The sequence below is a fragment of the Macaca nemestrina genome, chromosome 2 (assembly GCF_043159975.1).
Source record: "Macaca nemestrina isolate mMacNem1 chromosome 2, mMacNem.hap1, whole genome shotgun sequence".
In the NCBI taxonomy this organism is placed as follows: Eukaryota; Metazoa; Chordata; class Mammalia; order Primates; family Cercopithecidae; genus Macaca; species Macaca nemestrina.
Window position 1 is genome coordinate 149,190,930 of NC_092126.1, and position 25,033 is coordinate 149,215,962.

Genomic DNA, 25,033 nt, shown 5'->3' on the forward strand with positions numbered 1-25,033 from the left:
TTGTCCCTCTTTAGAGAACATACTCAATTTCACAGCCCTGAGTGGACAGTAATTACAATGCGGGGAAGATGATGGCACAGGGAATGACAGGGCCCAGGATTTGGGGTGGGAATGGGACAGGGGGTGGAAGACTGAGCACAATTTAAAGTTTATGTGGAAGAATAGATGTGAGAGAATAACTAGGAAATTTTGTAAAAGAAGAGTGAAGGGATTCATCCCACCACATAATAAGACATTAGAAATCGACATTAGAAATTGAATAGTTAAAATTGTATGGCTGGTGCCAGATGAGCCACCCAGGTAAGGGAAGAGAAGTTCCAGAAATAGATCCAAGTCTATATAAGATATCAGTGTGTGGTAAAGGTGGCATTTCAACATGGTTGGGGAAAAGAGTGGCTTCCAATAACTGGGGGACCCAGGACAAGACAGGTTCAGAGTCCTTGAGCCAGTGCAGTCATTTTAATTGGTCCAGTCTCAGAAATAGGACTGCCTCTCTCTTGTCATCTCTATGCTATGGTTGGGACAAGGGGACAAGGGGCCATGGTGAGGGGTTGGCGGGAGCAATGGAGGCTGCTCCTGAGTTAAAGAAATCTCCGCCTGAGTTGCAAGGAGGAAACTCCTCAGAGCTCTCCCTGCTCACCTCCAAAGATGAGTGATTCTGCAGTGCCAGGAGTCACTGAAGAGGCTCCCTGCCCTTCCCTCATCTGTTGAGGGGGAGACAAGTTGGTGAGCTTAGCTCTCAGAACCGAATCTGTCAACTTCTCCTGGAGCCCTTGTCTAGAGGGCAGAAAAGAAGCTATATGGATGATGCAGTCCCAAACTAGAAAAAAGTATACATTACAGATATATTTACTATGTTCTGTTTGATGTTGTTTTTTGCCTTTTTTTTTTAAACCACAGACATTTCAGAACCACACCGTGCGAGTCAGAAGAGCCAGCAATTGAAAGCATAACCATTGCATAGTATTAAATGAACAGAGATGGTGAGTTCTTTATTTACAATTATTGTCTAGATAAAAAAATTCATAAAAACAGATGAATGGTCATAAATTATTTACCCCCTAATGGGGTGAACTGCCAAACGTACCCCATGCTGCTAGATATAGGACGCAGAGTGCAAGCTTTATGTACTACAGTGAGTTTTGACAAACCAACCATTTCGTGTGTGTATGTGTGTGCAAGTGTGAGAGTGAGGGGGTGCATGTGTGCAAGCATCCTTCATTCCTGACAAGAGATGATCAACGCTAATGTTGGCATTCTTCCATCGCTCCCTGTTCCCTAAGCCAGGCTCCACTGAGAACCTCTCCTGGCTCCAAATGAACATGGAGCATGGCATGCAAACACAGCTATCCTGATGTCATGGAATGAGGTCACAGACACATGACTGATCAAAGAAGTGGGGAGATGGAAAACTGTGAGAAAGGAAACTCCAAAAAACACCATGTTCCAAGGCTGCCCCATGTTTTACACGTGCAGGTCTTTCCTTCCTCGTAGGAGAGCAGTGGGCTGGCTTTGGTGGCATTTGTACTGGAATCCAATAAGCACATCTGAGGGCTGGTCACCCCTTTGGGTATGCAGTTTCCTCTGCTGGATACATTCAGAGATACTTCTTCATGACATTCAGCTGGTACGCTCTTGAAGGACCTCCTTCCAGGAAGATTTTGCCAGGTGGGATGGGCTGACTTTGAACCCCAAACCCTCAAGTTTTTCCACAGCCATCCAGATGTAGGCCCTCCCAGCTGACTATGGCTCTTTTCCCGAGTGGCTCTCATCTTGTTTGTGGAAGAGTTCTCTGGGCCTGGAGAAGGGAAGGGGCTGGGCTGACACAGCCACCATGAGGAGGGTCAGCATGAGGAATGGATTTTGCAAGAGAGGCGGAAAGTGTTTGGTTTTCCTCGAAGCATGGGACATCATCGATCATGGTATTCAAAATGTCTTTTGCACTGTACAAGTTTATGGAAAAAGATCATATGCTGAAAAGTCTCAAAGCAAACTTTGTATTAAATACAAAAGTTCTTTTATGAAAAACGCTGAGCCCCACAAAGTGCTTAGCAGTCAAGAGGCTGACACACAGTTAAATAAGCTCTTATCAAGTGGGATTACTAGTGCTGTTGTCTTGGGGAAAAATAACCACCTTTTCTCACCTGTGATACTGTAGGGTTTCAGAATGGCTTTCTGTTTGGGAAAGCAAGACTTGCTGTTAAAAGGCTACAGTATATATTGTGACTACAGGAAGACAATTTGGTTTAAAATCACACTGAATACATCTCAATATACACATCATAAGGTTCATTCGGATCTAAATAGTGCAGAGAAAAAGGCTATTCTTCTTCAAAAATAAAAATAAAAGCAGCAAGCCATACTGATCCTCATCCAATATGCCAACAGCTCGGACGCTGCCATTAATAAGGAAATAAACCTGTAAGTTACTAACTAAAAAAAAAAATCAACACATTACCATTTATAATATTTCAACACTACCTCAATCTCTGTACAGACAGTGCCAAAGAGAACCTATTTTTGAAATGCTCTTAGTAAACTCAAGCGAGTTTCATTGAGAGAAAAGTCTTCGAGCAGTGCTTTGCAGATCCTGGCATCCTTGGGCCGGATGGCCGCTAGTGGTGCAAACCCAGGAAGCCTTCTCTCCTCCTCTCCCTTCGTCTACGGAGCATGTTGTTAAACCTCTCAGGATGGCAACTCGGTAGCATTTGGCTTCTGCCTGAGCCTCTCACGGTAGTGACATTATTGAACGGAAATAGCAGGCAAAAATCAGAGCATGGCTATCATAAAACATCAAGGATGCAACCCAGGGGAAGTGTCTGTTGGGCCGAGCTGTTTTTATAGCATCTCAGCCACCAGTGTTCTTAAACCATACAAATAGCCAAAGACGTTATCTACAGGTTTGTAAACAAATTACATTCTTCTTTTAGGACATAAATAAGTTAAAATAGAGCAATTTAAGCAGAAACAAGGCAACATGCCGGCAAAGAAACTTTATATATCCATGTATATATATTTATATATATATATATCTACCTATCTATATGGACGTATACAGTCTCGGAGAAGTATACGTTGATATAGATACAAAGAAATGGATATAACCTTGTGAGTGTCTATGAAGTTCTTCGGTTCCATTGGTGCAAATCTACTAGGCGAGTTAAGCTCTGCAATTTCAAAAAGTTATTAAATTAATCTATACAACTGAGACCATGCTGCGCAAGCATTTCAAAAACTCACAGACTAGTGGATTGGATAAATAGTCTCAGAAAAGAGTCTGTTTGCAGTTCCCGCCTAAGAAAACAAACAAACAAAAAAACCCCTCCCCAACCCCCAAAAACCAAACAAGGGGAGGATTGAAAGTGTACAGTACATTCATGCGGGGGATGTGGTGGCTGGGCGGGTGCATGGCTGGTCCATGTCTGGGTGGGAGCCAGGAAGGGCTTGTTTTGGGAAAACTGCTCACTCCCGTAAGCCCCCAGTGGAGATCCCGCCCCTTGCCTCAAAGTGAAAAAGAGTTCAAACAGCATCGCAGCCAGAGAAAGGGTCTGTTGGTGGAAACGTTGGTTTTCTCTCCAGTATTTGGTTTCCGATTGTTGCTCGTTGCTGCTTGGGTGAGTTGGGTGCCTGGATGGATGGGTGCCCAGAAGGCGGGTGGCAGCGGGGTCCATGAGGGTGGGTGGGCAGGCGACAGGGTCCTCAGCTAAAGCGACGTCTCCAGGCTGTGGATGGGGCTCCCTGGACTTGAAGAGGTAGCTGATTTGCTTGTGTCGGTCGTCAGGTTGATCCCACTGTCAATGGCGCTGTTGTTCTTGTTGAGCGATGACGGCGGGCTCGAGTTCTGCTTGAGCGCGGCATCTTCTTCCAGGTCGGTGTCGTCAATGAGGGGGATGTGGGGCTGGGAATCTTCGATCCGGAATTCAGGATGAGCCATGAAGTTATGGATGGAGGTTCGAGATTCAGGCTTTTCTAAACCTTCATAGAGAGAGCTACGGAACGCCTTCACGACGCGGATCTGCAAGGGAAGCACAGGGGTCAGGAGCACCGCCCGGGGACCACAGCCAGGCTCGGGGGCTCACAGGAGGGGCGGGTGGGAGAAGGGTTAGGGCAAAGCAGGTGGCTGGAATCCACAGTCGCTGGGTGTTACTAGCATTGACAGGATGGGGGAGAGTGAAAAAGGGGGCTCAGGTTATAGGCATCCTTGAGCTGGTTTTTAAAAATTGCTTTGGTTTTGGTAGAAACTAGTGTTAGGACAGGAGAAATCACCAAGCACCATCAAAGAGATGATGGGAAACAGTGGTTAAAGGAAGCACAGTCGACTCCTGCGGGCACCCACACCTAGTGAGAGACTGAGCCTTGTTCACTTTAAAGCAGAGGTTCAACCATGCAGACGGGGAGGAGGACCAGGTGGGAATCAAGTAGGAAAGAGGAGAGGCTATTAAAAAAAATTCATCTTAGAAAAACCACACACAGTTAAGAAACCATACAACATGGAACAGGTTATGTGTCACCAACAGAAAAGGAACAGAAAGGAGAGACGGTTGGATGAGCTGGGATGAGAGAGACACATGAGGGCCAAACAGAACGGGAACATCAAATCAAAGGCAGCAAAGCAAACCAAAGCCAACCCAGGGCTTTCTCAGGTGCAGAGCAGAGGCAGCCAGAAAGCACATGGGAGCTGGCGGACAGATGACATTCGGGGGCGGGCTGCATGCCACGCGGGGGCGGGAGCCACACGGCACACAGACAGACACGCGGCTACACTTGGAAGCCTGGACAATGTGAACGGAGGTCGTTTGTACCCAGCGTTTCTTTCCTTCATGCATTTGGGAGGTAAACACTCGAGTATAGACTCAAAGCCCTGGCCAGCCAGTCATTGGAGCTTACTTTGGGGTCTCTTATTTCCTGGGGGATTTTGTTTGTTTATTTGTGCTTTGAAAACACAAAACCAAAAAACGAAGCTGGAATCAGATGGCCAAACCCAGCCCCAGTGGGATTCTGGGGTGTGTGCAACTGAGTCACAAAACAGCAAGTTCTTTCATTTTCTGTCTCAGTTGTGAACCACACATCCTGGGGCCTCAGTTTCCTCCGCTGAAGAATGGGAGGAGGCTGGTCATTGAGTCTTCAAGGCTAGTGGAAAGAGCACTGGACTTGAAGGCAGAAAGACCCAACTTGCGTCCTGGCTCTGCCACATCTGGTGCCTTGACTGTGGACAAGCCACACTAGCTCTCTGGTTGTCCTCTGTCCTGCCTCACAGGGTACAGAGGGACAGGACCCTCACTTGGAAGAGAGGTGTCCCTTCTCTGGACTCCTGGGAGAGGCAGTAGTGCCTGTCATCTCAAGAGTCTGATGGGACTTGGGACAAAGGTGCCTCCTCCTCTCGTCCCAGCCCCAACTCGGAGTGGAGTCAGAGGTGGAGAAAACAAGGTGGCATTGGCGCCTCCAGAACAGAGCCTTAGTCGGCTGCTGTGTGCAGGCCAAGTGGCACCCACCTGCAGAGCAGTGGCTGCCCTACACCACAGGCCTGCGGGGAGGCAGGGGACTGGACGAGACGGTCGTGGGGAGGCCCTTGAAGTCCCAGGACTTGAGCTCTCAGAGGAACCCAGGGGTAGCTCCTTTGTGGAACCCTGGTGGGGAAAGCCCTCTTCCATGGAAGTGGAGTTTCTAGGTGACAGTGGTTGATGATTTTAAGTGTCATCGCTGAAGGTTTGTTTTACTGTTGCAGAGGGAATTCTTTCTAAAGCATGTCACATGCTCCTCTGACTTCTAATTTAGAGTGCACAGAGAATAATTTAACATAAGGTTTGTCATTTATCCTTCTTGGTCTTAGGTAAGACCCCATGGATTGGCTTGTTTTTTCTCCCTTGCTGTCAGCCATCGCTTACTAGTTAGTGCTGACTTTTCTGTTTTCTGAAAAGCACCTCTGTCCTTTCACCTTGCATATTGTGAGCTGGGACTCCAGGGTACCCCACTTGCTGGAATCGTGCTTTAAATAAGAGGCAACAAGTGCCAAGCAAGAGCCAGCCAGACACGGCCTTCGTGCTGGTGCTCCATCACAGCCACTGTGGCTGCTGAGCTCTTTCCCCCTGGAGTCCCTCTTTGTGGCTCTGCAGAGATGGTTCATATTCTGATCTCCTGGTAAGTGAGCTGTTACACCTTGATTAATTGAAAACAAAGAAGGCACTGCTGGCCTCAGCTTTCTTATTTGTAGAGTGGGAATAGCGTCACGGCTGTAGCTGCCTAGCTTGGTGCTGTGTGTTCTGAGGCTGAAGTGCAATTCAGATGCTGACTGGAACACCTAGTGTATGTGTGGGGTGGGGGGATGGTGGCAGGACCCTGTCATGTGACTGACAACGCAGAGGGGATGACACACAATGAGATGAGGCCCCTCCGCCCTCCCCCTGGCATGGAGACAACAGAAAAAATGAACTGCTCTGGACAAGACTGTGGGGACAAGACTTTTTGGGACACCCCGCCACGGCCATCTCAAGTCTCCACTTCGGTTCTCTCCGAGGCTGAAATGGAAAAAACTATGGGGAAAAAAAGCTCTTCCATCTCCCCTCCCTGCCTACCCTAAAGGTAGGATTTTTTTTTTTTTTTTTTTTTTTGGCATAAGCTGCATTTGGGTGTGGGGGTGAGGGGAAGGAGAGGAAGGGACCCAGTGAGCAGGATTTCAGATGTTTTGGTTTCGTCAGCACAAAGGGAGCAGGGAGACCCACGCCTGTTGTCAGAGGGCTCTGAGGAAACGCACAGGCCCTGGTCTGAGATGGGTTCGACATACTCGAATGTTTACCCGGCTTCAAGGAAGCCAAGAGTCTGGGACTGATTCACATTCATTTCAGGCTCAAGGTTAAAGACTCACAACCTCTTTTAATTTCACTCTCTCTTGCTGAACTCTGTGTCCAGGGTTCTCTAGCCCTCTAGGGAAACAAACACATGGAATATTCAGACAGCGGAGAGGTCTAGGGTCCCCCCCACAAAGCAAGCCATTTTCTCGCCAACCCAAGGTTGCACTAAATTAGTTACCAAAACACTAACGAGAAGTCCAGCTTTCTTCCCTTTTCATTATCTTTATTTCTCCCCCTAACAGTGCAAACTCCTTGCCCTAGGAGTCTTCAGAACCAGGAATCTGCAGGGGAAGTGGAAGCAGGAAGTGCCCTATCTGCAAGGTACGGCGTCCAGAATGTGGCTGGGACCTGGCTTATGGGGCTGGCTCTTGGCTTGGGTGGTTTGAAGGAGCAGGACTTCCATTGATAAACATGGAGCCTGCTACAGACTTACTGAGTACAAAGATGGTTTGAGATGAGTTAGGAATTTGAGGCAATGAGAAAGAGAGGCTGTGCAGCTTTGCCTTGGATCGAAGTGTGGGATGCTAATCTGGTCCTTGATCGCCAGTGGGAAGGTGCCCTCCTCGCCAGTCCTGGCCACGCTGGTAGAAGTTCAAGCTGAGAAACAGCTTCTCTGGCCTTCCCTGGAGGACTGACTCCTTTTCACGAATATGAGGCTATGGGCATGGGCACTGGTTCCGGAATGGAAGTTCAGCCTCTGTGGCTCCAGGTCTGTGGGCCTCCTGGGAAGTGGTATAAGTAGTGGGAAGAATGAGGGACTCCAGAGTCTGACCTCTTGCCACGCCCTTGCTGTGTGATCATGGCCTCATCAGTGTCTTTCTCTGCGAAATGGATGTATTGGCAGGTCCTCCCCTCCCACAATTCAGTGGTGAGGCATCTTTGAAGTAAAGGGAGTGGGGAACTGCCCTGGAAATGTTGAGTGGAGCTCAGCTATAAGGCACTAGGTGTGTGCCATTAAGTTTCCAGGGTAAAAACAAGCTCGTTTTTGAGTAAGTCAGAAGAGTGCACCAATTCATTCCCTCCCGAGCGTCCTCGAGCCATGTGCCTCGTGACTGCGGTCAGGCTTACCACGTGCGTCTGTCTGCTGAGGCCTTCGTCTTGCGGTGGTGCTGTGGGGAGGGGAGGGCCTGTGATGTGTTCAGGGGCTTTCCTCACTCCAGTGTCCCAGGTCAGAAGTCAGGCCCTGTCCCAGGCCTTTGTGGTCAACTCTTCATAACCCAGGGGACAGTGGATTGACTCCTTCCAGGGCATACTGGCTGCAGGTGTTTTTGCCTCAGCAGGCACATGAGCAGCCTCCTCCGCTGGGGAATCCCCAGGAAGCAGATTTCCCCTCAGAAGGCTGGTGGGGTGTGGTGGGGGTGAAGGAGTTGTGGGGTAGTAGGGCAGCCCACTTCCTCATCCCATCAAATTGGGGCCCTTCTCTCACTTCCTGGCCACCTGTTTAAACCTCCCTGTGGGAGGAAAGCATACTGACTTCTGCAGGGACCTTGGCTGGTATCTAGAGGGTCCTCAGAGTCCTTGGAGACCAGAGGAGGCAGCACGGTTGTAGACACTACTCAAACAAAGGAGGCATGAGGCTGTGTTGTCCAAATGTGTGTGCTGAAACCGCAGAGGCTGTGATCCTGTCTGGGAACCAGTGCCCTCAGGCAGGGGTTTGGTCAGGCTATTTTTAAGACCACAGGCTCAGGAAGGGTCTCAGGAGGGACCCAGAATTACAGGCTGGATTCTGTCACAGAGGGGGAATGCGAGATTCTCTGGGAGGTGTGAAGAGGGGAGAGGCAAGATGGGGAGCAGAGTGAGGAGGTCCTGGCCAGCCCCGCTGGGTCCCCTGAGAGAATGAGGGGTCAGGGCAAGGACTGTCAAGTTGGCTTTGGCTGAGCCTCTGCCTGGGCTTCTTTTCCAAGACTGTTCCAAAGTTGGGGTAACCACGGGCTACAGGGGACTGATGTGGCCTGGAAGGAGGTCAGTTTAGACACATTCCTGTCTAAGCATTTCTGCAGAAATGAAGAAGGGGGTACTTCTGCAAAGAAGTGTTGTTCCCAGGCTGGCTCTATTGAATGGCTTTACAAATGACGCAGAAGAAAAGCTGAGAAAGAAGTGGCTGAGGTTTGAGAGGACAGTTCTAGCTTCTAGACTGTGAAGGCTAAGATGAGGGGCTAATTCAGGGAAGACTTCCAAAGGTGGTGCGGGTGCCCACCAATGTCAGGTGTGCTCTGTTGTGGCCAGGGTGAAGTGCTGCCCTTCAAGAAAGAGGCTGAACTGGGATGGACGAAGAACTGGGCTTTCACCCAGAAGCCAGACTCCTGGCAGGCAGCCCCAGCCAGAGGGCCGCAGGAGTCACCAGGAGGGGTGGCAGAAGGGAAGAAGCGGATTCTTCCCCATGTAGGTCTCCCTGACAGGGCACTTGGTCACCGCACCTCAGGATAGGTGGGGGTGCTGAGCAAGGCCAGAGCTGAGCTGGTGCAGAAAGGAGCTGGGAGGTCAGCTGGCTAGGCTGCTGCAAAGGTGAGAGCTCTCTGGTCTAAAGGGGAGGAGGATGGGACCAGTGTTGCCTTCCCCTAGAAATCCTGGTGGTGACTGCCTAGTGATGGTATCTCACGGAAATGTGACTCAGCCACCATCTGCTGAAATGCATCTCCATTTCATCTTGGCTCCCTGGGCCTCCCCAGCACTGCATTTCTGTGCTGACGAATGAGCACTGAGGGGCTCCTTCCCTGCTTTCTGCTTCTGTCCTGCCGCTGTAGGTCATGGACATTTGCCATCAACAGGCTTTCTGTGGCCTGCGCCTCCACTGGAGGCACTGAGGGAGGCGCTCCCCCCAGCACACAGGGTTCCCGCTGCTGCAGCGGGGTGTGTTGTGGGTGCTCTGGTTTTGGATGGGGGTACAGGCCCTTTATAGAGTTTCAAGAGATGAGCTGGAGTCTACTTCTCACACAGAAGCTGGAGGCTAAGACGGACACTGTGTCAACTGGAGAAGACCAGAGCCAGGGGCTCCCCTGCAGATCAGAAGGGCCTGGCTGGAAGCGAAGCAGGGCGGTGGGAGGAAAGACAGGCTTTTCCCTATGGGGCCCGAAGCCATGGGTCCGGGAAAGAGCTAAACAAAGCCAGCGGTGAGTGCTCTAGATCAGAAGTGGTGGCATGAGGAGATGAGCTTGGCAGGAGGGAGATGAAGGAGGGGCCACAGTCTCAGGCTATCCCTCAGATAAAGGAGGGCACGATGCCCAAGGGTAGATCAGGTCCCTCTGGGCCTGCTGGCACCCAGGTAAGACATGAGGCTCGACCCACCATTTTCTACCAGGGGTCAAGCTGAATGGGCCAGGGACCTTGTCTTTTCCAGGAAGGGCTTAGAACTTCAGCAAGCTCCAAGCTCAGCCACAGGGAAGGCTGTCTGCAGGGCAGCTGATGCTGTCAAAAGTGCAAGGGGAGGAGTGACAGGAAGCGGGCAGAGACTCTGAACTGCTGGGGTGCAGCCTCCAGGCTGTGAGCTCCTAGGTGGCCTGGGACCCCTGGCTATGACCTCTGACCTGCAGTGACCTCTTGGCTCAACCATCTCCCTTGATCATGACCCTCATTGCTGTGGGTGCCCCCTGACCAACTGGGAAAGCCTGGATGATGTGACCCTCTCCTGGTTGGATCCCAACGTGACTGACTGTGACCCTGAGGGGCTTGCTTCCCTTGACCCACGGTGACCCTTCTGCTGACTTTGACTGCAAGACTGGGACCTCCTGTCTAACTCTAACCCTTGCCTTGGTGGTCCAGGCTTTTGCTGACCACATATGACCCTGGGCCAGTGGGACACTCTGTGTCACCTCCATGTCTGTCTCCCTCTGGCTGCCGGGACCCTGTGGTGGATTGGGACCATTTGGTCACTGATGTCCTCTTGACCACTGCTGATCCCTTGATTGAACCAGACCTTTTGGCCACTTGGGACCCTAACGACCCTCTGACTGACCCTGGTCCACTGAGTGACTGCCACTGCATGACTGGTTACACTCTCCTGACCAATGGGACCCTCTTCGGTGGCTGTGACCCTTCAGCCCCCTGGGCCTGATCGTGACCAGCTGCCCCCCATGTCCTCTGGTGCCCCAGCCCCTGCCCGCCTGGGAGCTGGCGTGGGCAGTGCCAGCCGGAGGCAGTAAGGAGTCACACTCACGCCCGGCTGCAGCAGGAGGAAGGCTGGTCGGAGAGGAAAGAGCATTGGACAACGACACGCGACTAGGGCTAGAGAGATTGGCTACATCCTGGCTCTGGCTGGTGACCGAGGACTGTCTCCGCAGGGCCCCCTGAAAGGAGGCCCCGCTCTTGAAAGTATTGACTACTTCAATCTGCAACGGAGGAGAGAACGAGACAAGTTGCGAGAAGAACGAACACAACAGCTACATGACTGACAGGCGCAACATCACAAGAACAGCCGCAGCCACGGCAACAATGACAATGTCACTTAAATCAAAACAAAAATACCAGACACACTCCAAGGCTCTGAAAGATGTCTGCTCAGCTCTGGGCCCACCTGCAGGCCCCAGGGTCCCCGGGAGGACACAGGGGGTCTGGCCTTTGTCCTGTGCTAGTGGCTCAGGGGCCAGTGGGCTGGGTGAGGCCGGTGGGGGAGGCAGTGATTAAACATGGCATCTGGAGGGAAGAGAGCAGTGTTCAGCCTCCCTCAGATACAGGCGTGGAGGTGGAGGGTGTGGTGGGGGCACTGAGGTGAACAGAGCTTGGCCTAAATTCCAGCTCTGTCACTTACTAGCTAGGTGACCTTGGGCAAGCCACCTCTCTGAGTTGAGTTTCTTGTTCTTAAGAAGGGTTAATGCCACCTGCCCGGCAGGGTTATCTGTAAGTGGCAAAGCACCTGACCCACAAGAGGCAGGCAAGACAGACGCTCCTGCCCACTCAAGAAACCACAGTCCTTGCTTCCTCCCATAATTTGGAGACCCCTGCATGGCTCTGCCACCAGGGCAGTGACAGCACCAGGGCCATATTCACTGAGTTGTCCTGGACCTCCCAGGAGGTGGGGGCAGGCTGGGAGGGCTGGCTGCCAGGGTCCTAATCAGGGGAGGTGAGCCCAGGCCCGTGTCAGGCAGCTCTGGGTCTGAAACCTGCTTCCAGTCCCCACCCCAGCTGTGCCAGCTTGGTAGAAAGGGCCATCTCCTGGACCTCAGTAACCTCTAAAACTGGGGGAGTCACATCTACATCCCAGGGCTGTGAAGGTCACATGAGGTGAGGTTTGGGACAGGGTACAGAGGGGTGGGAGGTGACCCAGGTGAGCTATCTGCTACATCAGATGGAAATGAGGTGCTGGGCCACAGCTGGCAGGATGGTGGCCAGGTGGGTGCCTCTACACTGCACTTCACCCAAGTATGCTGGGGCATGGAGGAGCTCCCACTCCAGCTCCCCGGATGGTCCGGGCAAGAGACCCACAGAGTCCCTCCTGACTCTCCCCTCGCAGGGCTGTGACAGCACTTGTGAGCTACAACACCTGCTCCAGGCATAAGGGCCCATGTGAGAGCATGTGGTGTGTGTGTGGAGGGGGTGGGGAGGGCGCAGGTGTGTCGTGTGCCACATGGCGGCCATGCTCTCTCTGCTCTGAGGAAGAAACCTGCTTCTGGCTGGCTACACCGTGCACCTGTGCTCCCCTGGTGTGCTTGGTGTGTGCTTGTGTGTCTGTGTGTACTTGGGGATGACTGACCTTTGCTCCCCACAGCCTCTCCACCCCCTAGGGGAAGCTGGGGAGAGCAACTGAAGCCCCCGTGGAGGTGGCGGACCCCCTGATCACCAGGCCCTGGGGGACCCTGGGCGACCTGGCCTGCAGCTTCTGTCCAGCCTTCACACGGTCCCTCTGGGTGGCTGCCCCCAGCCGAACGACAGTCCCCTCACTCACCTCTGCCCTCAGAGCCACCCTTCCCCACCCTCTCAGGGAAATCCCCCTGGAGACCATGGTGGGTATGACCCCTACCGCTTCCCCTTGCTGCCCTGAGAGGGCACAATGGGACCTCCCTGAGGAGGCCACGCTGTTCCTTAGCAGCCACGGGAGTGTGTGTGCAACGTGGGTGTGCAAGTGGCTGGTGAGAGCTGGCCGGGACCCCTCTGTAGCCACCCTCCCTCAGCACCAGAGCTGGGCCCTGGGGGGCAGCACAAGCACACTCACCTCCATCCCCTGGCCCGCCCCGGCCAGGCCTGGGCCCAGCCCCCAAGAGCCTCCTGTACCTGCGTCTGGATCCGATTCAGGCCTCGGAACCACAGGATCTGGCCCCGCCGCAGCTCCCGCTCTGCATGGTCGATCTCCTCCACGTCCTCGTTGAGCTCCTCCTCCGGGATCTCCTCCTTCTGCGTGAGCCTGCCTGCCTCCTTGAGGAACTTGAGTCTGCTGGTCGGGATGGTGGCGATGACCTGCAAGGGACCCCGGCTGTCAGAATGGGGGGGCTGTCCTTCCCGGTGGCCTTCTTTCCCTGACACCCGCTCCTCTACCTCCCTCCTCCTACCGACTCACCCAGGCATGTGATCAATCCACTCCTTTACCCACCTCACCTGTTCCTCAGCCCAGTCTTTGACAATTTCCTTTTTTTTTTTTTTTGAGACAGAGTTTCACTCTTGTTGCCCAGGCTGGAGTGCAATTTGCTTTTTAATTCACTCATTCAGAGTCAGGGTATATAGTGGACAATCTTGGCCTCTAGGAGTTGGACAGATGTGGCTTTCAATACCCCAGACAGTCCTGGTCCTATGGCCTTGGGCAAGTCATTTAACCTCACTGAACTTTGGTTTTCCTAGCTGTAAAGTGGGGGCTGCTCTGGGCATGGTGAGAACTGAGCACGGTGGAGGGTCTAACTCGTCCTGCATGAGCCTGGCCCATGGCTGGCTCTCAGCCCTCCTGGGGTTACTTACTCCTCTGTCTCTTATTCCTCCTGAGATCACTGGACCCTGAGGGCAACCAATCCTGGACTGGGAAGGCAGTATGGGAAAGAGCTATGCCTTCATCCCTAATCTTCCCCAAAGGGCTTGTCTATGGGGCTGAGGACCCAGATGCAGGCCCTACAGGAAAGCTGAGGTGACAGATGCCAGAGGTCCCTTCCATCTCCTGTAGGGATAGACAGGCACTGGCTCGAATGCAGCCTCAGGGGGCTCCCTGGGAGTGTAAAGTCAGCACTGACCACTGGCATTAACCTTAGTCCTCTGAATCCTTCCCTCAGATACTGGGCCCAGCCCCGAAGAGCCTCCCGTAGGGTGTGGGCCCCAGTGGGATAAAGATGGCCTGGCCCCCAGGGTGCCCAGGGAATGGAGTTGCTCAGTCACACCTGGTTTATCACTCTCCAAAGCAGCCCCAAAGGTTACAGGAAGCCCTTTTGGATGAAACTAAACTTTCTTATTTATCTTTTAGTTAATTTTTGCCCCTGTAGCTTCTCACTCTAGCCTGCAGAGAGCTTGAAGGCAAGAATAATGTCTCCCACCCATCGGGTCCCACTGCCTGGATGTGTGAGCACCTTGGGAATAAAGCCCCTTAGGCCCTGCATTGGTTCTGGGCACTCCTCCCAAGCCTGTGTCCTGGGTCAGGAGCCTTTGAGCTGCATGCTGTCAGAGCTGTGACAGGGTCTGGAACTCAGGCAAACGTAGAAAAAGGAACTGGCGGGAGAATATTCTGGGGTCAAAGCTGGAAGGGCCCCTAAAAAGCATCCAGCCCAAGGAGCCCTGGAGCTGGGGCAGCTCTCAGACGGCCACAGGCACAGCACTGAGTAGCACTGCAGTGTGGCAGAGTGTGTCCTGCTTGCGTTCCCTCTGAGTGCTCTACAGGACCCTGATTGACGCCAGCTGGCCACCAGCGCCGGCAGACCATCGATTCATCTCCCTTCCTAAGAAGGTGCTCCAGCCTTGAACCCCTGGCAGGCCATGGCTTCTAGCTGGAATTTCATAATGTCATTCTCATTACATTAATGTTTTTGTTAGCTTCCATTTATGACAAGTGATACTGATTTTCCAGTTCTTAGTAATATGACATTGCCTTTAAAAACAAATTTAAGTTAAAAAAACTGATGTGATTGAGAGAAAATATTATATAAACAACAGAAGCAGTGGTAGATAGATATAAGGCAAAAATCAGAGCAGTAGTACCCAGAGGACCACTATGGGACCTGGGACAAGGCCCCTTGCTCAGATGTCCAGCGACAGGGAGGGGCTTGCCAGGGGTCTGGCAGCCGGTTCCTGGGGGTCCTGGATTCTCCATCCAGTGCTGTCTCCCTTGCCCTGCTAAAAGGCACCTCCTGCGACCTACCAGGAACTTACCTGGCCCCAAACGAGCTCTCCTAACCCAATGAATATGCACCACATCCACTGGTCCAGCTGCAGTGGAGAGCAGCTGAATGGCTTCCCTCCAAACTGCACGATCACTATCTGGAGGTCAGAGGGGAGCAGAGAAAGAGAGAGGCCATCAGGGGCCAGCACAGAGGGCTGGGGTCTGGCTGCTTGCTGCCCACCCAGGCCTGGTTAGGGTGGGGGCCTCACTACCTGGATGGCAAAGGTGCCCAGCACAATGGTGCAGAAGATGGGGTTCCGGAAGATGCCGTCAAAGACGTTGCGCTCGCCGTGGATCTTGCGGGCGTTGATCTCGTTGAAGAGCTGCATCATGACGAAGGTGTTGAAGATGATGGTGTAGTGCTCTGAGGGTGGCGAGTGCAGGGGCGCGTTCCTCCCGCTGTCAATCTGGAACATCTTCTCGCCTGCCAAGTGAGAGGGTGGGGCTGGGCTGAAGGCAGCGGTGGGGGAATCAGAGGGGAGATGCCCGGCCTTTCGTGGGGGCCTCTTCTGAGCGGTGAGGTGAATCCCCAAGACACAGAGGCATGCTTGGATGCTGGGGGGCCAGGTGGCTGTGCTGTTGGCAGGTCAGAGAGTAGGAGTGAAGGGTCAGCAAAGCCCTCTCTCCTCTGGGGGAGAAAGGCCTTGGGGAACTGTCTTCCACTTTTTCTGTGGAAACCTGATAAAGGTGGATGGCCAGCTGTGTTAAAGGTGGGCGACATGGCTTCTAAAAAGTGACCCCAGACTGGCAAACTCATTCTGGACTGTGAGGACAGGATACCTGCGGGAGGCTTTGCGCTGCCCCGAGAGTGCTGCTTCTTGTACCCGAGCATGTCCCTTGCTGAGACCTCTACAGACTCATGGGGCTGTTACTAGAGATGCCAATTCCTATATGGAGCCCAGGGCTTCTGGGCCAGGCTGGCTCCGGACCCTCCCATGTGGCTTCATTCTAACACCTGAGCTGTCACATGGCGGGGCACTGCTGTGTAGATGCTGCTGATGGGGCGTCTGATGCAGTCCTGTATCATTTTTGTTTTGTTATGTTTTTGAGATGGAGTCTCGTTGTTGCCCAGGCTGGAGGACAGTGGCGCCATCTCGGCTCACTGCAACATCCGCCTCCTGGGTTCAAGTGATTCTCTTGCTTCAGCCTCCCAAGTATAGCTGGGATTACAGGTGCATATCACCACGCCTGGTTAATTTTTGTAGTTTTAGTAGAGATGGGGTTTCTCCATGTTGGCCAGGCTGGTCTCGAATTCCTGACCTCAAGTGATCCACCCGCCTCGGCCTCCCAAAGTGCTGGGATTACAGGCGTGAGCCACCGCACCTGGCCAAGTCCTGTGTCCTTTTGCACAGCGAGTAAAGTGGTGCCAGGAGGCTTGTGGAGTTTTCTGGGTGTGAGATGTCCCAAGACTACCCAGGGTAGGCGCTGCTCAAGTGACCAAGCCAGCAAGCCGACCAGGACCCCCGCTCTCCTCTCCTCTCCAACCCCTCCACCTCCTCTGAATCTCTTCTAATTCTGCATATTTGTGGCTTCCTCTAAGCTTTTTCATGATAGGTTTTACAACAGTAAAATGTGTCCTGACAACACACTACTTTCTTTTTTTTTTTTTCTTTTTTCTTTTTTTGAGACGGAGTCTCGCTCTTGTCACCCAGGCTGGAGTGCAGTGGCCGGATCTCAGCTCACTGCAAGCTCCACCTCCCGGGTTTACGCCATTCTCCTGCCTCAGCCTCCCGAGTAGCTGGGACCACAGGCATCCGCCACCTTGCCCGGCTAGTTTTTTGTATTTTTTAGCAGAGACGGGGTTTCACCATGTTAGCCAGGATGGTCTCGATCTCCTAATCTCGTGATCCGCCCGTCTCGGCCTCCCAGAGTGCTGGGATTACAGGCTTGAGCCACCGCGCCCGGCCACTACTTTCAAAATTTATAAAAGGCAACTGCCTTTGAGGAATGGATCCGTGCCCACCTCCATCATACTCTGGACTTTGAGGACGAGTGAAAGGCCAGCTCCAGGAGGCTCCTGTAAGGACAGCACTGGCCCTGATTCCATGTGGGACTGTGGGTCAGATCCTACCCCTCTCTGGGCCTTTGTTTCCCCATCTGTGACCTGGGGGTAGGCTTTGCTGGGATTGCCTCCGAAGCATCTGTGGAAACCAGGTCAGTTTTGGCCCAACCAGACCTGGTTCTGTGCCCAGACTCTTCCTCAGACTGGCTGTGTGCCCTTGGGCAAGTCACCTCACCTCTCTGAGCCTTGGTGTCCTTGTTTGTAATGTGGGGTGGAGGCAAATGTGCTTGCCTCACTGAGTGGAAGACCCAAACACGCAGCCCAAGTGGAAGCAAGTGAGAATCGGTGGTGGTGTGAGCGTGTGTGCCCTTCCCCAGGAAGCCTTGCTGAGGGTCCCTTCCACCAGGCCAGGATAAGGTGCTGGAATGGGTCAGAGAAGGGGTGAGTCACTCCCCTCCCAGTCTCAGGCACCTCTGGGGCTGCCATGCAGTGCTTCAGCACCTGGACAGGGCCTTGCACAGTCTGTACTTGGTGCCAGGAGCTGTCACCAGTGGAGAAAGCCACTGATGGCTTTGGGGTCAGCCAGAGCTGGGACAGGGCCAGGCCCTCTTCCAAGACTTGCTGGTGTGGCCTTGGGCAACTTACTTGACCTCCCTGAGCCTCAGTTTCCCCATTAGCAAAACAGGAGGGGGTTGTGACTCGAGAATGCTGAGTGACAGCTGTGGTGCACCAGGAAGGTGATGACCCCGCCTGGGAGAGGTGTGGGTGGGCGAGGCGCTCACCAACGAAGAGCAGGGTGAAGATGAGGGCGAGCTGGTAGACGGCATGGCCCAGGATGTTCTTCATCATGGTCCTGGAGATGAGCGGCTTGTTGCGGCCATACGGCTTCCTCAGCAGCAGGGTCTCCGTGGGCGGCTCGGTGGCCAGTGCCAGCGAGGCAAACGTGTCCATGATGAGGTTCACCCAGAGCATCTGCACGGCTTTCAGAGGGGAGTCCTGGGGACAGGCAGGAGAGGGCTGTCACCTGTGGGCCCACCTGCCCCTGTGAAGTGCTGGGTGGGTTCGTGGTGTATTGTCTGTAGGCTCCTGCTGGAGGCTGGAGGCTGACCTACCCCTTCGCTCCCCAGCAGGCATGGAGCCGTTCTCTGATGCCCTCTCTGGAGATCAGCGCAGACCCACCCACCTCAGCCCCATCTTCCCCGCCAGGAGATAAGTGAGTCCCCCCAGGCCCAATGGCCACCAGCTCCCTGCCTTCTGGTAAATTCAGCAGCATCTCACCATCTTCCCCTCTCCCCTCCAGCCCCCAAGGAGGGGGGTCTCTCCTGGCTGAGGCCAAGACCATTCCCACTGCCTCCAGCATGGGTTCCTACCTCTTCCCCCCACTGCCTCCTCCCCCTCGGGCTCTCCTATCCTACAAACAGAGCCCATTCCCCAACCCCCAATTTCTTCTCCCCTCTTATCCCACCTTACCTTAAAAAATTATTGTGTGTATCTATGACTCAAAAATTAATACATTTCAAGGTAGGAAATGTTGGCAAATGAGGAATAGCAGAAGCAACTAAACTTGTCAAGGACCTCACCACTTGTAGGTCACCACTGTCCAGGTTCTGGGAAGGACCCTTTCGGACCTGAGAGGGCTGGGTCTGCTGTCCCCATCCTTTCTCACACGCCCATGTATCTTGTCCACAGCAGCCAAACTTTGGCCCCTCCATGCTCCCAGAATGCCCTCCTCCCATGTCACCAGCACCTTCTGTGCCACGAGTTGCAGGACCTCTTCTCGGCAACTCTCATGTCACTGACCTCGCCCCTGCACTTGGCCACTGCCTCCCACTTGCAATCCTGACCCCACTCTCCTGGTCGTCATCCTCCCCTCCTTTTAAATCTGTGTTCCTGCCTCAGCCCCATTCTTCTCTTCCTGTGGCTATAGCTACATCCATGGCCTGTGGAATACCTCCTCCAGGAAGCCCCTAGACCCTGTAAGCTCAACAGCCCAAACCGGATGCTCTTCCCACTTCTGTCTTCTCCCAAGCCCCATATACCTGCATCCCTTCCACTCATCACCTCCCAGGTTTCATTACAGCCCCTGCTCCTGGCCTTCTCTCCCACCTCCTCCCTGCCTCAGCCTCACTCCCCGTGCCCCCGTCCTCCCCACCCCTGGGCTTTCTCCGATTCCATATACCTCGGGGTCAGGCGTGCCCGTCTTCCTATCAATGCTGCATGGCCTTGCCACCAACTCAAACAAAGACCTCAAGCAAATTGATAGTCATCTCAGAACCTCAGTTTCCCTATCTGGCATCAAGACCTTCTGGTCTCCAAGTTGCTGCTGCCATGGGAGTGTCCCTCAAGCTGCCACTAGAGGGAGCATCTCATCCATAGACCAGGAAAGAGGGCCCTTCTGAGCAAAAGGAAGCCCCCAGCCACCCTTCCAAGGCTCTGATTCTCAGGGCTGGGGTAGCCAGAGTTGCCACCTATATTCCCCCAGCGCAGGAAGCAACAGAGGGGAGCAGTGTTCCAGTGCCACACAGCTGTTGGGGCAGTGCTGCACTCTGGGCCTCTGGGGGCTCCTGTGGGCATGGGCTTGTCTGCCCAGGTGGCTACTGGGAGGGTTGGGCCTTGGGGATCCCCCGGGGCTAAAGGAGACCCATTCTTGCCTCTCCGGCTAGGCTGGTCAGTCCCTGTGGGGTGTATCAGGAGACTGCAAGAACAATGGCAGGTCCTTGGCCAGTCCATCCTCTAAGCCTCAGTTTCTGCCTCTGTAAAATGGGGATCATCACAGTTCCCGCCTCATGGAGCTGCGATGAAGAAGCGGTGTCTGCAGACATCCGGGGCCTGCCTGCCAGGCTCAGTGCATAGGGCTGCTTCAGACCCAGTCGTGGTATCTGGCCAGACTCCTCTGTGACCTTCCCAGTGAGCAAGACCCCCGACTCCCTCCAGCTGTTCCCACCCAGCACCTCCTAAGGCACTCCACACTCCAGTTCAGAGTCAGGGCCCTGGGGCCCCTACTGGCTCTTTGTCCTCACCTGGCTGCCTGATCCCCTCGGGCCTTGGCCCGCCCTTCCCTGCCTCCCTCTGCCCTCATGGTGGCCAAGGGCCCTGCCTTCTCTTGAGGAATCCCTCTCCCGCTTCCTGCAGTGAGGGCCAGGCTGTGAGGCTGACAGCTCCCATTTGCTGTGTGACCTTGAACAAGTCACGCCACCTCTCTGAGCCTCATGTCCTTGACTCCCCTGGGGCCAGTGCCTGCAACTGAGCTCTGTGATGCAGTTCCTGGCTCCCAGCAGGCGCTCCATCGATGGGTGCCTCATCCCTGGCTGTTGTGACAGGGACAAACTGGAGTACCCTAAGGCCCCCGAGCCTCTGGGGGGGTCTCCGCCCTCCCCCAGGCTTTGGTATGGCCTCCTGAGGACCCACCTGCGTGATGCAGGCCCCCGTGAATGCCACAATCACAGCCACCACGTTAACTGTGAGCTGGAACTGCAAGAACTTGGAGATGCTGTCATAGACATTGCGGCCCCACATCACTGCCTTGACGATGCTGCTGAAATTGTCGTCTGTCAGGATGATGTCTGAGGCCTCCTTGGCCACATCAGTGCCTGCGATGCCCTGTGGGGACAGGGACAGGAGGCTGGGTGGGGTGGCCAGGGGAGGTGACCACTTCTATCATCACCATCCTCACCCCATCCACATCCTCAGTCCTACACAACTCCCTAGTACATACACCCAGTGGGCCCAGCACAGCCAGACCACACAGGGACACCCCACTCTTCACGCTCCTCACAGACCCAGCTCCCTTCACCCTCAGGAAGCCTCACCCTGGCCCCTTCTCCCGCTCTGTTCTCTTCCTCCTCAGCCTGTAAGTGTCCCCCTTTGCACAGCTCCCCCAGAGCAAGGAGCATCCTACGCCCTTCCAGGAAGACCTCGGGGTCAGGCTGAGTCTCAAGAACGGTGGGCACCCACGGCGGATGGCAAGTGGGCCAAGTGTGAGCTGGGGCTCCTGAAAAGCCAGTCCAAGGCTGTGTAGTCCCATCTCCCCAGCCCCCACCACCCCAGGCCCTCTGTGGGCCGCTCCTACCATGGCAAAGCCCACGTCAGCCTTCTTGAGTGCAGGCCCGTCGTTGGTCCCGTCCCCCGTCACGGCCACCACCTGCCGCTGCTCAGTGTGTGTGCTGTCGATGATGCCTGTGGAGGCGGGAGTGTGCTCAGGCCCTGGGCCACTCAGGTGGGAGGCAGTCTGGGCCAGCCCTTGTCCTCAGGAGGGGCCTGGCTGGGCATGACTTCCTCTCTGGTCCCTGTCCAGTTGCCCCCTCCATCCAGGCTCTTCTCAGCTGCAGGCTGGCCTATAGCTGCCAGCAGGTCATGCTGGGCTCCTTATTGGGCTGGTGCTGGCTTGGGGCCCCCTGTGGCATGGGCCCTGCTCACCTCTCCAGCCCCGTCTTTGCTCTCTGCAACCCGTGGCCACATTGGCACCCACCCTAACCAGAAACACCGTATCCTCTAACTGTGCTCAGGGCCCCCTCTGCCTCTGCAGGGCTCCCAGGGTTTCAGCAGGACCCCACCATCTGTTCCTCCCGACACCACTAGCCAGCAACCTTCTCCCTGGGGAGTCCAGGCTTGCTGAGGAGGCCTTGGCTTTGCCATTTGCCAATGACCTCTGCCTCACCATTCTGGCCCTGACCTCTCTCCAGACATTCATCTTCAATAAAACGTTCAACAAATAACAGAATGAACAAATGACATGTGGCCCCAGTCGCTGAGCTGGGGCCAGTGGAAGAGGGTGGGTGAAGGATGTCATCGGTGGGGACCTGTGGAGTTTGTGGGACTCCTCATTCATTGGGCTTGCAAGCAGGGATGTCCATGGGCAGGACAGGAATTTGGGTGTCAGCATCCATGTGTCTCTCTCTCATTCTGCACATTGAATGTATCACCAAGGCCTGCCAATTCTGGCTCCCAAATCCCACTGAAACCCTTCCTTTCCTCTCTGTCTCCACCCTCTGCCACCAGCATCACTGGGTTTCCTCTCACTGACTCTGGGCTGCCCCTCCAACCTGCTTCCCCACAGCAACCCCAGGATCTCTCTAAAACCCACGTCTGAACAGTCCCGTCCCCCACCCATCCCCGGAACGTCATTCTTCCGCTTTCCCCCTTGGCCTCACGATAACATCCATGTTCTTAGCTCCACTTATGAAGTCCTCTGTGACCAGGCCTCACCCGCACCCTGACCTCTTCCCTTCTCTCATTGCCCGGCCACCCCCAATCTGTGCTTGCAGTCCCACAGAGCTAGCCCTCGCTGGCCCGTCTCTGCGCAGGCTGTTCCCTTGGCTGGAGGTACTCCTGTCACCCACCTGTACTGTATTTTTGGCTCAGATGCTGCCTTTTCCAGGAAGCCTTTCTGACCCTCTGAAGATCCCTGCCCACCCTTAATCAGATCCCTGTAACTCTGTGCTGCTCCATCCTTGCGCATCTCTCTGTTCTGTGCCTAGTAGACAGCGGCAGCCTGTGGAATGAGGGGCTGAGTTCCATGACTTGGGGCACTGTGCCCCCACCTGCTCCTTGCAGCTCTACCCTCTTCCAGGCCCAGCTGCAGTGCCCTGTGTTCTGGGAATCGTCCTGGGCTGCTCCCACCCAGCTGGCAGCGAGCCCTCAGTTCCACCGTCCTGGACTCAGCCTCTCCAAGCTTGTCCCCTTGGGACATTGGGCCTGAGTTTCCATGGTTCCCTCAGTCAGTCTGGGGGCTCCTCCAAGGCAGGGAGGGGTCAAATTTCTGCCCTGTGGCTCCCAGGTGGCGTGGACCTTTGCATAGCTCGAGCTGTGCGGAAAGCTGGGAGGAAACCTTTCCCCAGACCCCTTCCCCTCCTCCAGTCCTGGGGTGGCCTGACTGTGTGCAGTCACCAGGGGCCTTCCTGTGGCTGCCTCCTAAGGCCACATTTCTGTTCTGTCCCCGCAGACCTCTCAGCAATTATTCCCACCATGGGCCACACCTTCCTCCTCCACAGGCCTCCTTCCTTGTCTTCCTGGCACCACTCCCCTCTGGCCATCCTCCTGCCCCTCTAGCCTCCTCCCCTTGGCCTCCTCTGGTAGGTTCTCAGCCTCACCATCACTCAGGCAGTTCTTGGCTTCTGTGGCTCCTCTCTCCCCACCCACATGTGCCACCCAGGACTCTGTCTCAGGCCTGCTCTCCATCCTGGCTCGATGTCCAATGCTCTTCTCCAACAGGTATAGACTGATGGGATTCCAGACACTCCTGCTCCTCATCCCTCCATGACGTGCAAACCACCACCCAGCCCAGACCCCTCCACCACCCAGACTTTCTCAGACCCGCACCTGGCAGCTCCACCTGAGGTGTCACCACTGTGGGCAGGTGACAGCTCTTCAGTGGGACAATCCTGTGGGACTGCCAGGCCATGCTCTGCACTGCAGGGTAAGTTTCCTAAAAGGATGCTTCTACTCTCTAAACGCTCCCATGTTCCTGAGCCTGGTGACATGGTGCAGGCCACGGCAGGGTACTCAAGTGGTCATTGGTGGCCCTGCAGGATCTGCTGCCCTCCCACCTGCTCCAGTCTCCTGTAGCTTCCCTCTCCCGTCCCAAGGTCCTGGCCCAGATCCTTGAAGGCACCTGGGGATTTTCTGCCTCTAGCCCTTTGCAGAACAGTTCCCTGCCTTGCCTCAAGCACAGGCCCTACCAACCCTGGAGCCCATCCCACCTTCCATGGCCTGTGACCTAAAGCCTCCCTAATCCAAGTTTGAGGCCAGTGTCGGGCCGAGAGCACCCCTGCCAGCAGTGTAGCCTTTCGCTCTATGCAGGGACCACTTATTCAATGCTGCTGCATGCATCCTGGCCCAGGAATTCCACGTGGGCAGGACCATGCCTGCCCTGAGCAGGGCTGGCACCTAGCAGGACCTCAGTAAACAGTTATGGAGAGAATGAGTGAATGAATAAGAGTAAGGATGGGCTGGGGGCCTTCTGCTCCCTTGTGGTTCTGGGGTTCTCTCCCCAGGCCAGATCGGCTTCCATTAATGTCCTTGGGCAGCACCTTTGAAAGAGGAATCTAAGATGTTCTAGGGTGATCTCCGGTGGACACCTGCTCCCATAGCCATTTTACAAATGAGGAAACAGAGTCCCGGAGCGGGATTTGCCAAAGGCCACAGAGCAGGTCAGTGGCAAAGCCAGGACCGTGTGACTCTAAAAATACCCAGTTGGCTGGGTCTAGTGGCTCCTGCCTGTAATCCCAGCACTTTGGGATGCTAAGGCAGGAGGACTGCTTGAGGCCAGGAGTTCGAGACTAGCCTGGGCAATATAGGGAGACTCTGTCTCTACAAAGAATTAAAAAAAATTATCCAGGCGTGTTGACACATGCCTGTGGTCCTAGCTACTTGGGAGGCTGAGGCAGGAGGATTGCTTGAGCCTAGGTGTTTGAGGTTGCAGTGAGCTATGATTGCACCATTGCACTCTAGCCTGGGTGACAGAGGGAGACTCTGTCTCAAATAAAATAAAATAAAAATAAAGAGTGCCCAGCACCCGGCCACCTAGGCTCAGCAAGTGGTGCACCCTCCCTTTGGAGGGAGGAGCAAGACTTTGGCTTTTGGTCTCATCCCTCAGGTGGCTATTCCCAAGAGAGCGCATCCCTGGGGTCCTGGTCACAAATGTTGGTTGGTTGCCTCAGGGACCAGACAGACCAAGAGACCAAAAGCTCTGAGACCAGACTGAGAACAAGTGAAGTAGGCTGAGTGTCGGACCACAAGCAGCAGTAAGGACTGTGTCAAAGGTGAGAGAGCAGGGTCTGAGTAGTCTTTCAAATTCATCATTTAAAAAGGCGCTGTACCGGCCACATAGAACACGTCTGTGGGCCCCATTCAGCCCTGAGCCGGGAGTTTGGGACCCCACACAGGCCCAGGTCCATTGTTTCC

The 25,033-nt window shown here is 54.5% G+C and overlaps 1 protein-coding gene and 1 long non-coding RNA gene across 17 annotated transcripts in view; one reads left to right on the top strand and one right to left on the bottom strand.

Annotated features, from left to right (window-relative positions):
• Positions 1 to 961: 961 nt before the first annotated feature.
• The window catches only part of LOC105477698 (ATPase plasma membrane Ca2+ transporting 2), a 380,543-nt gene continuing 356,471 nt past the window's right edge, over positions 962 to 25,033 (bottom strand). For 7 of the 16 annotated variants that reach the window (XM_011734348.2, XM_011734345.3, XM_011734344.3 and 4 more), the window contains 7 exons: positions 21,201 to 21,307; positions 20,540 to 20,731; positions 17,914 to 18,127; positions 15,342 to 15,553; positions 15,120 to 15,227; positions 13,053 to 13,235; positions 1,937 to 4,015 (listed from right to left, as the gene is read on the bottom strand). In XM_011734348.2, coding sequence (XP_011732650.1) covers positions 3,704 to 4,015; positions 13,053 to 13,235; positions 15,120 to 15,227; positions 15,342 to 15,553; positions 17,914 to 18,127; positions 20,540 to 20,731; positions 21,201 to 21,307 — 1,328 coding nt within the window. In that variant the 3' untranslated portion in view covers positions 1,937 to 3,703. Of the gene's footprint in view, positions 4,016 to 6,865; positions 6,921 to 11,001; positions 11,174 to 13,052; positions 13,236 to 15,119; positions 15,228 to 15,341; positions 15,554 to 17,913; positions 18,128 to 20,539; positions 20,732 to 21,200; positions 21,308 to 25,033 lie in introns of all 16 variants that reach the window. The other 9 variants (XM_024791514.2, XM_011734350.3, XM_011734346.3 and 6 more) reach the window with 6 other exon arrangements.
• LOC112425911 (uncharacterized) lies at positions 9,216 to 11,318 on the top strand. Its single transcript, XR_011620236.1, has 3 exons — positions 9,216 to 9,353; positions 9,786 to 9,958; positions 10,938 to 11,318. It is a non-coding gene; the product is annotated as an uncharacterized lncRNA (long non-coding RNA).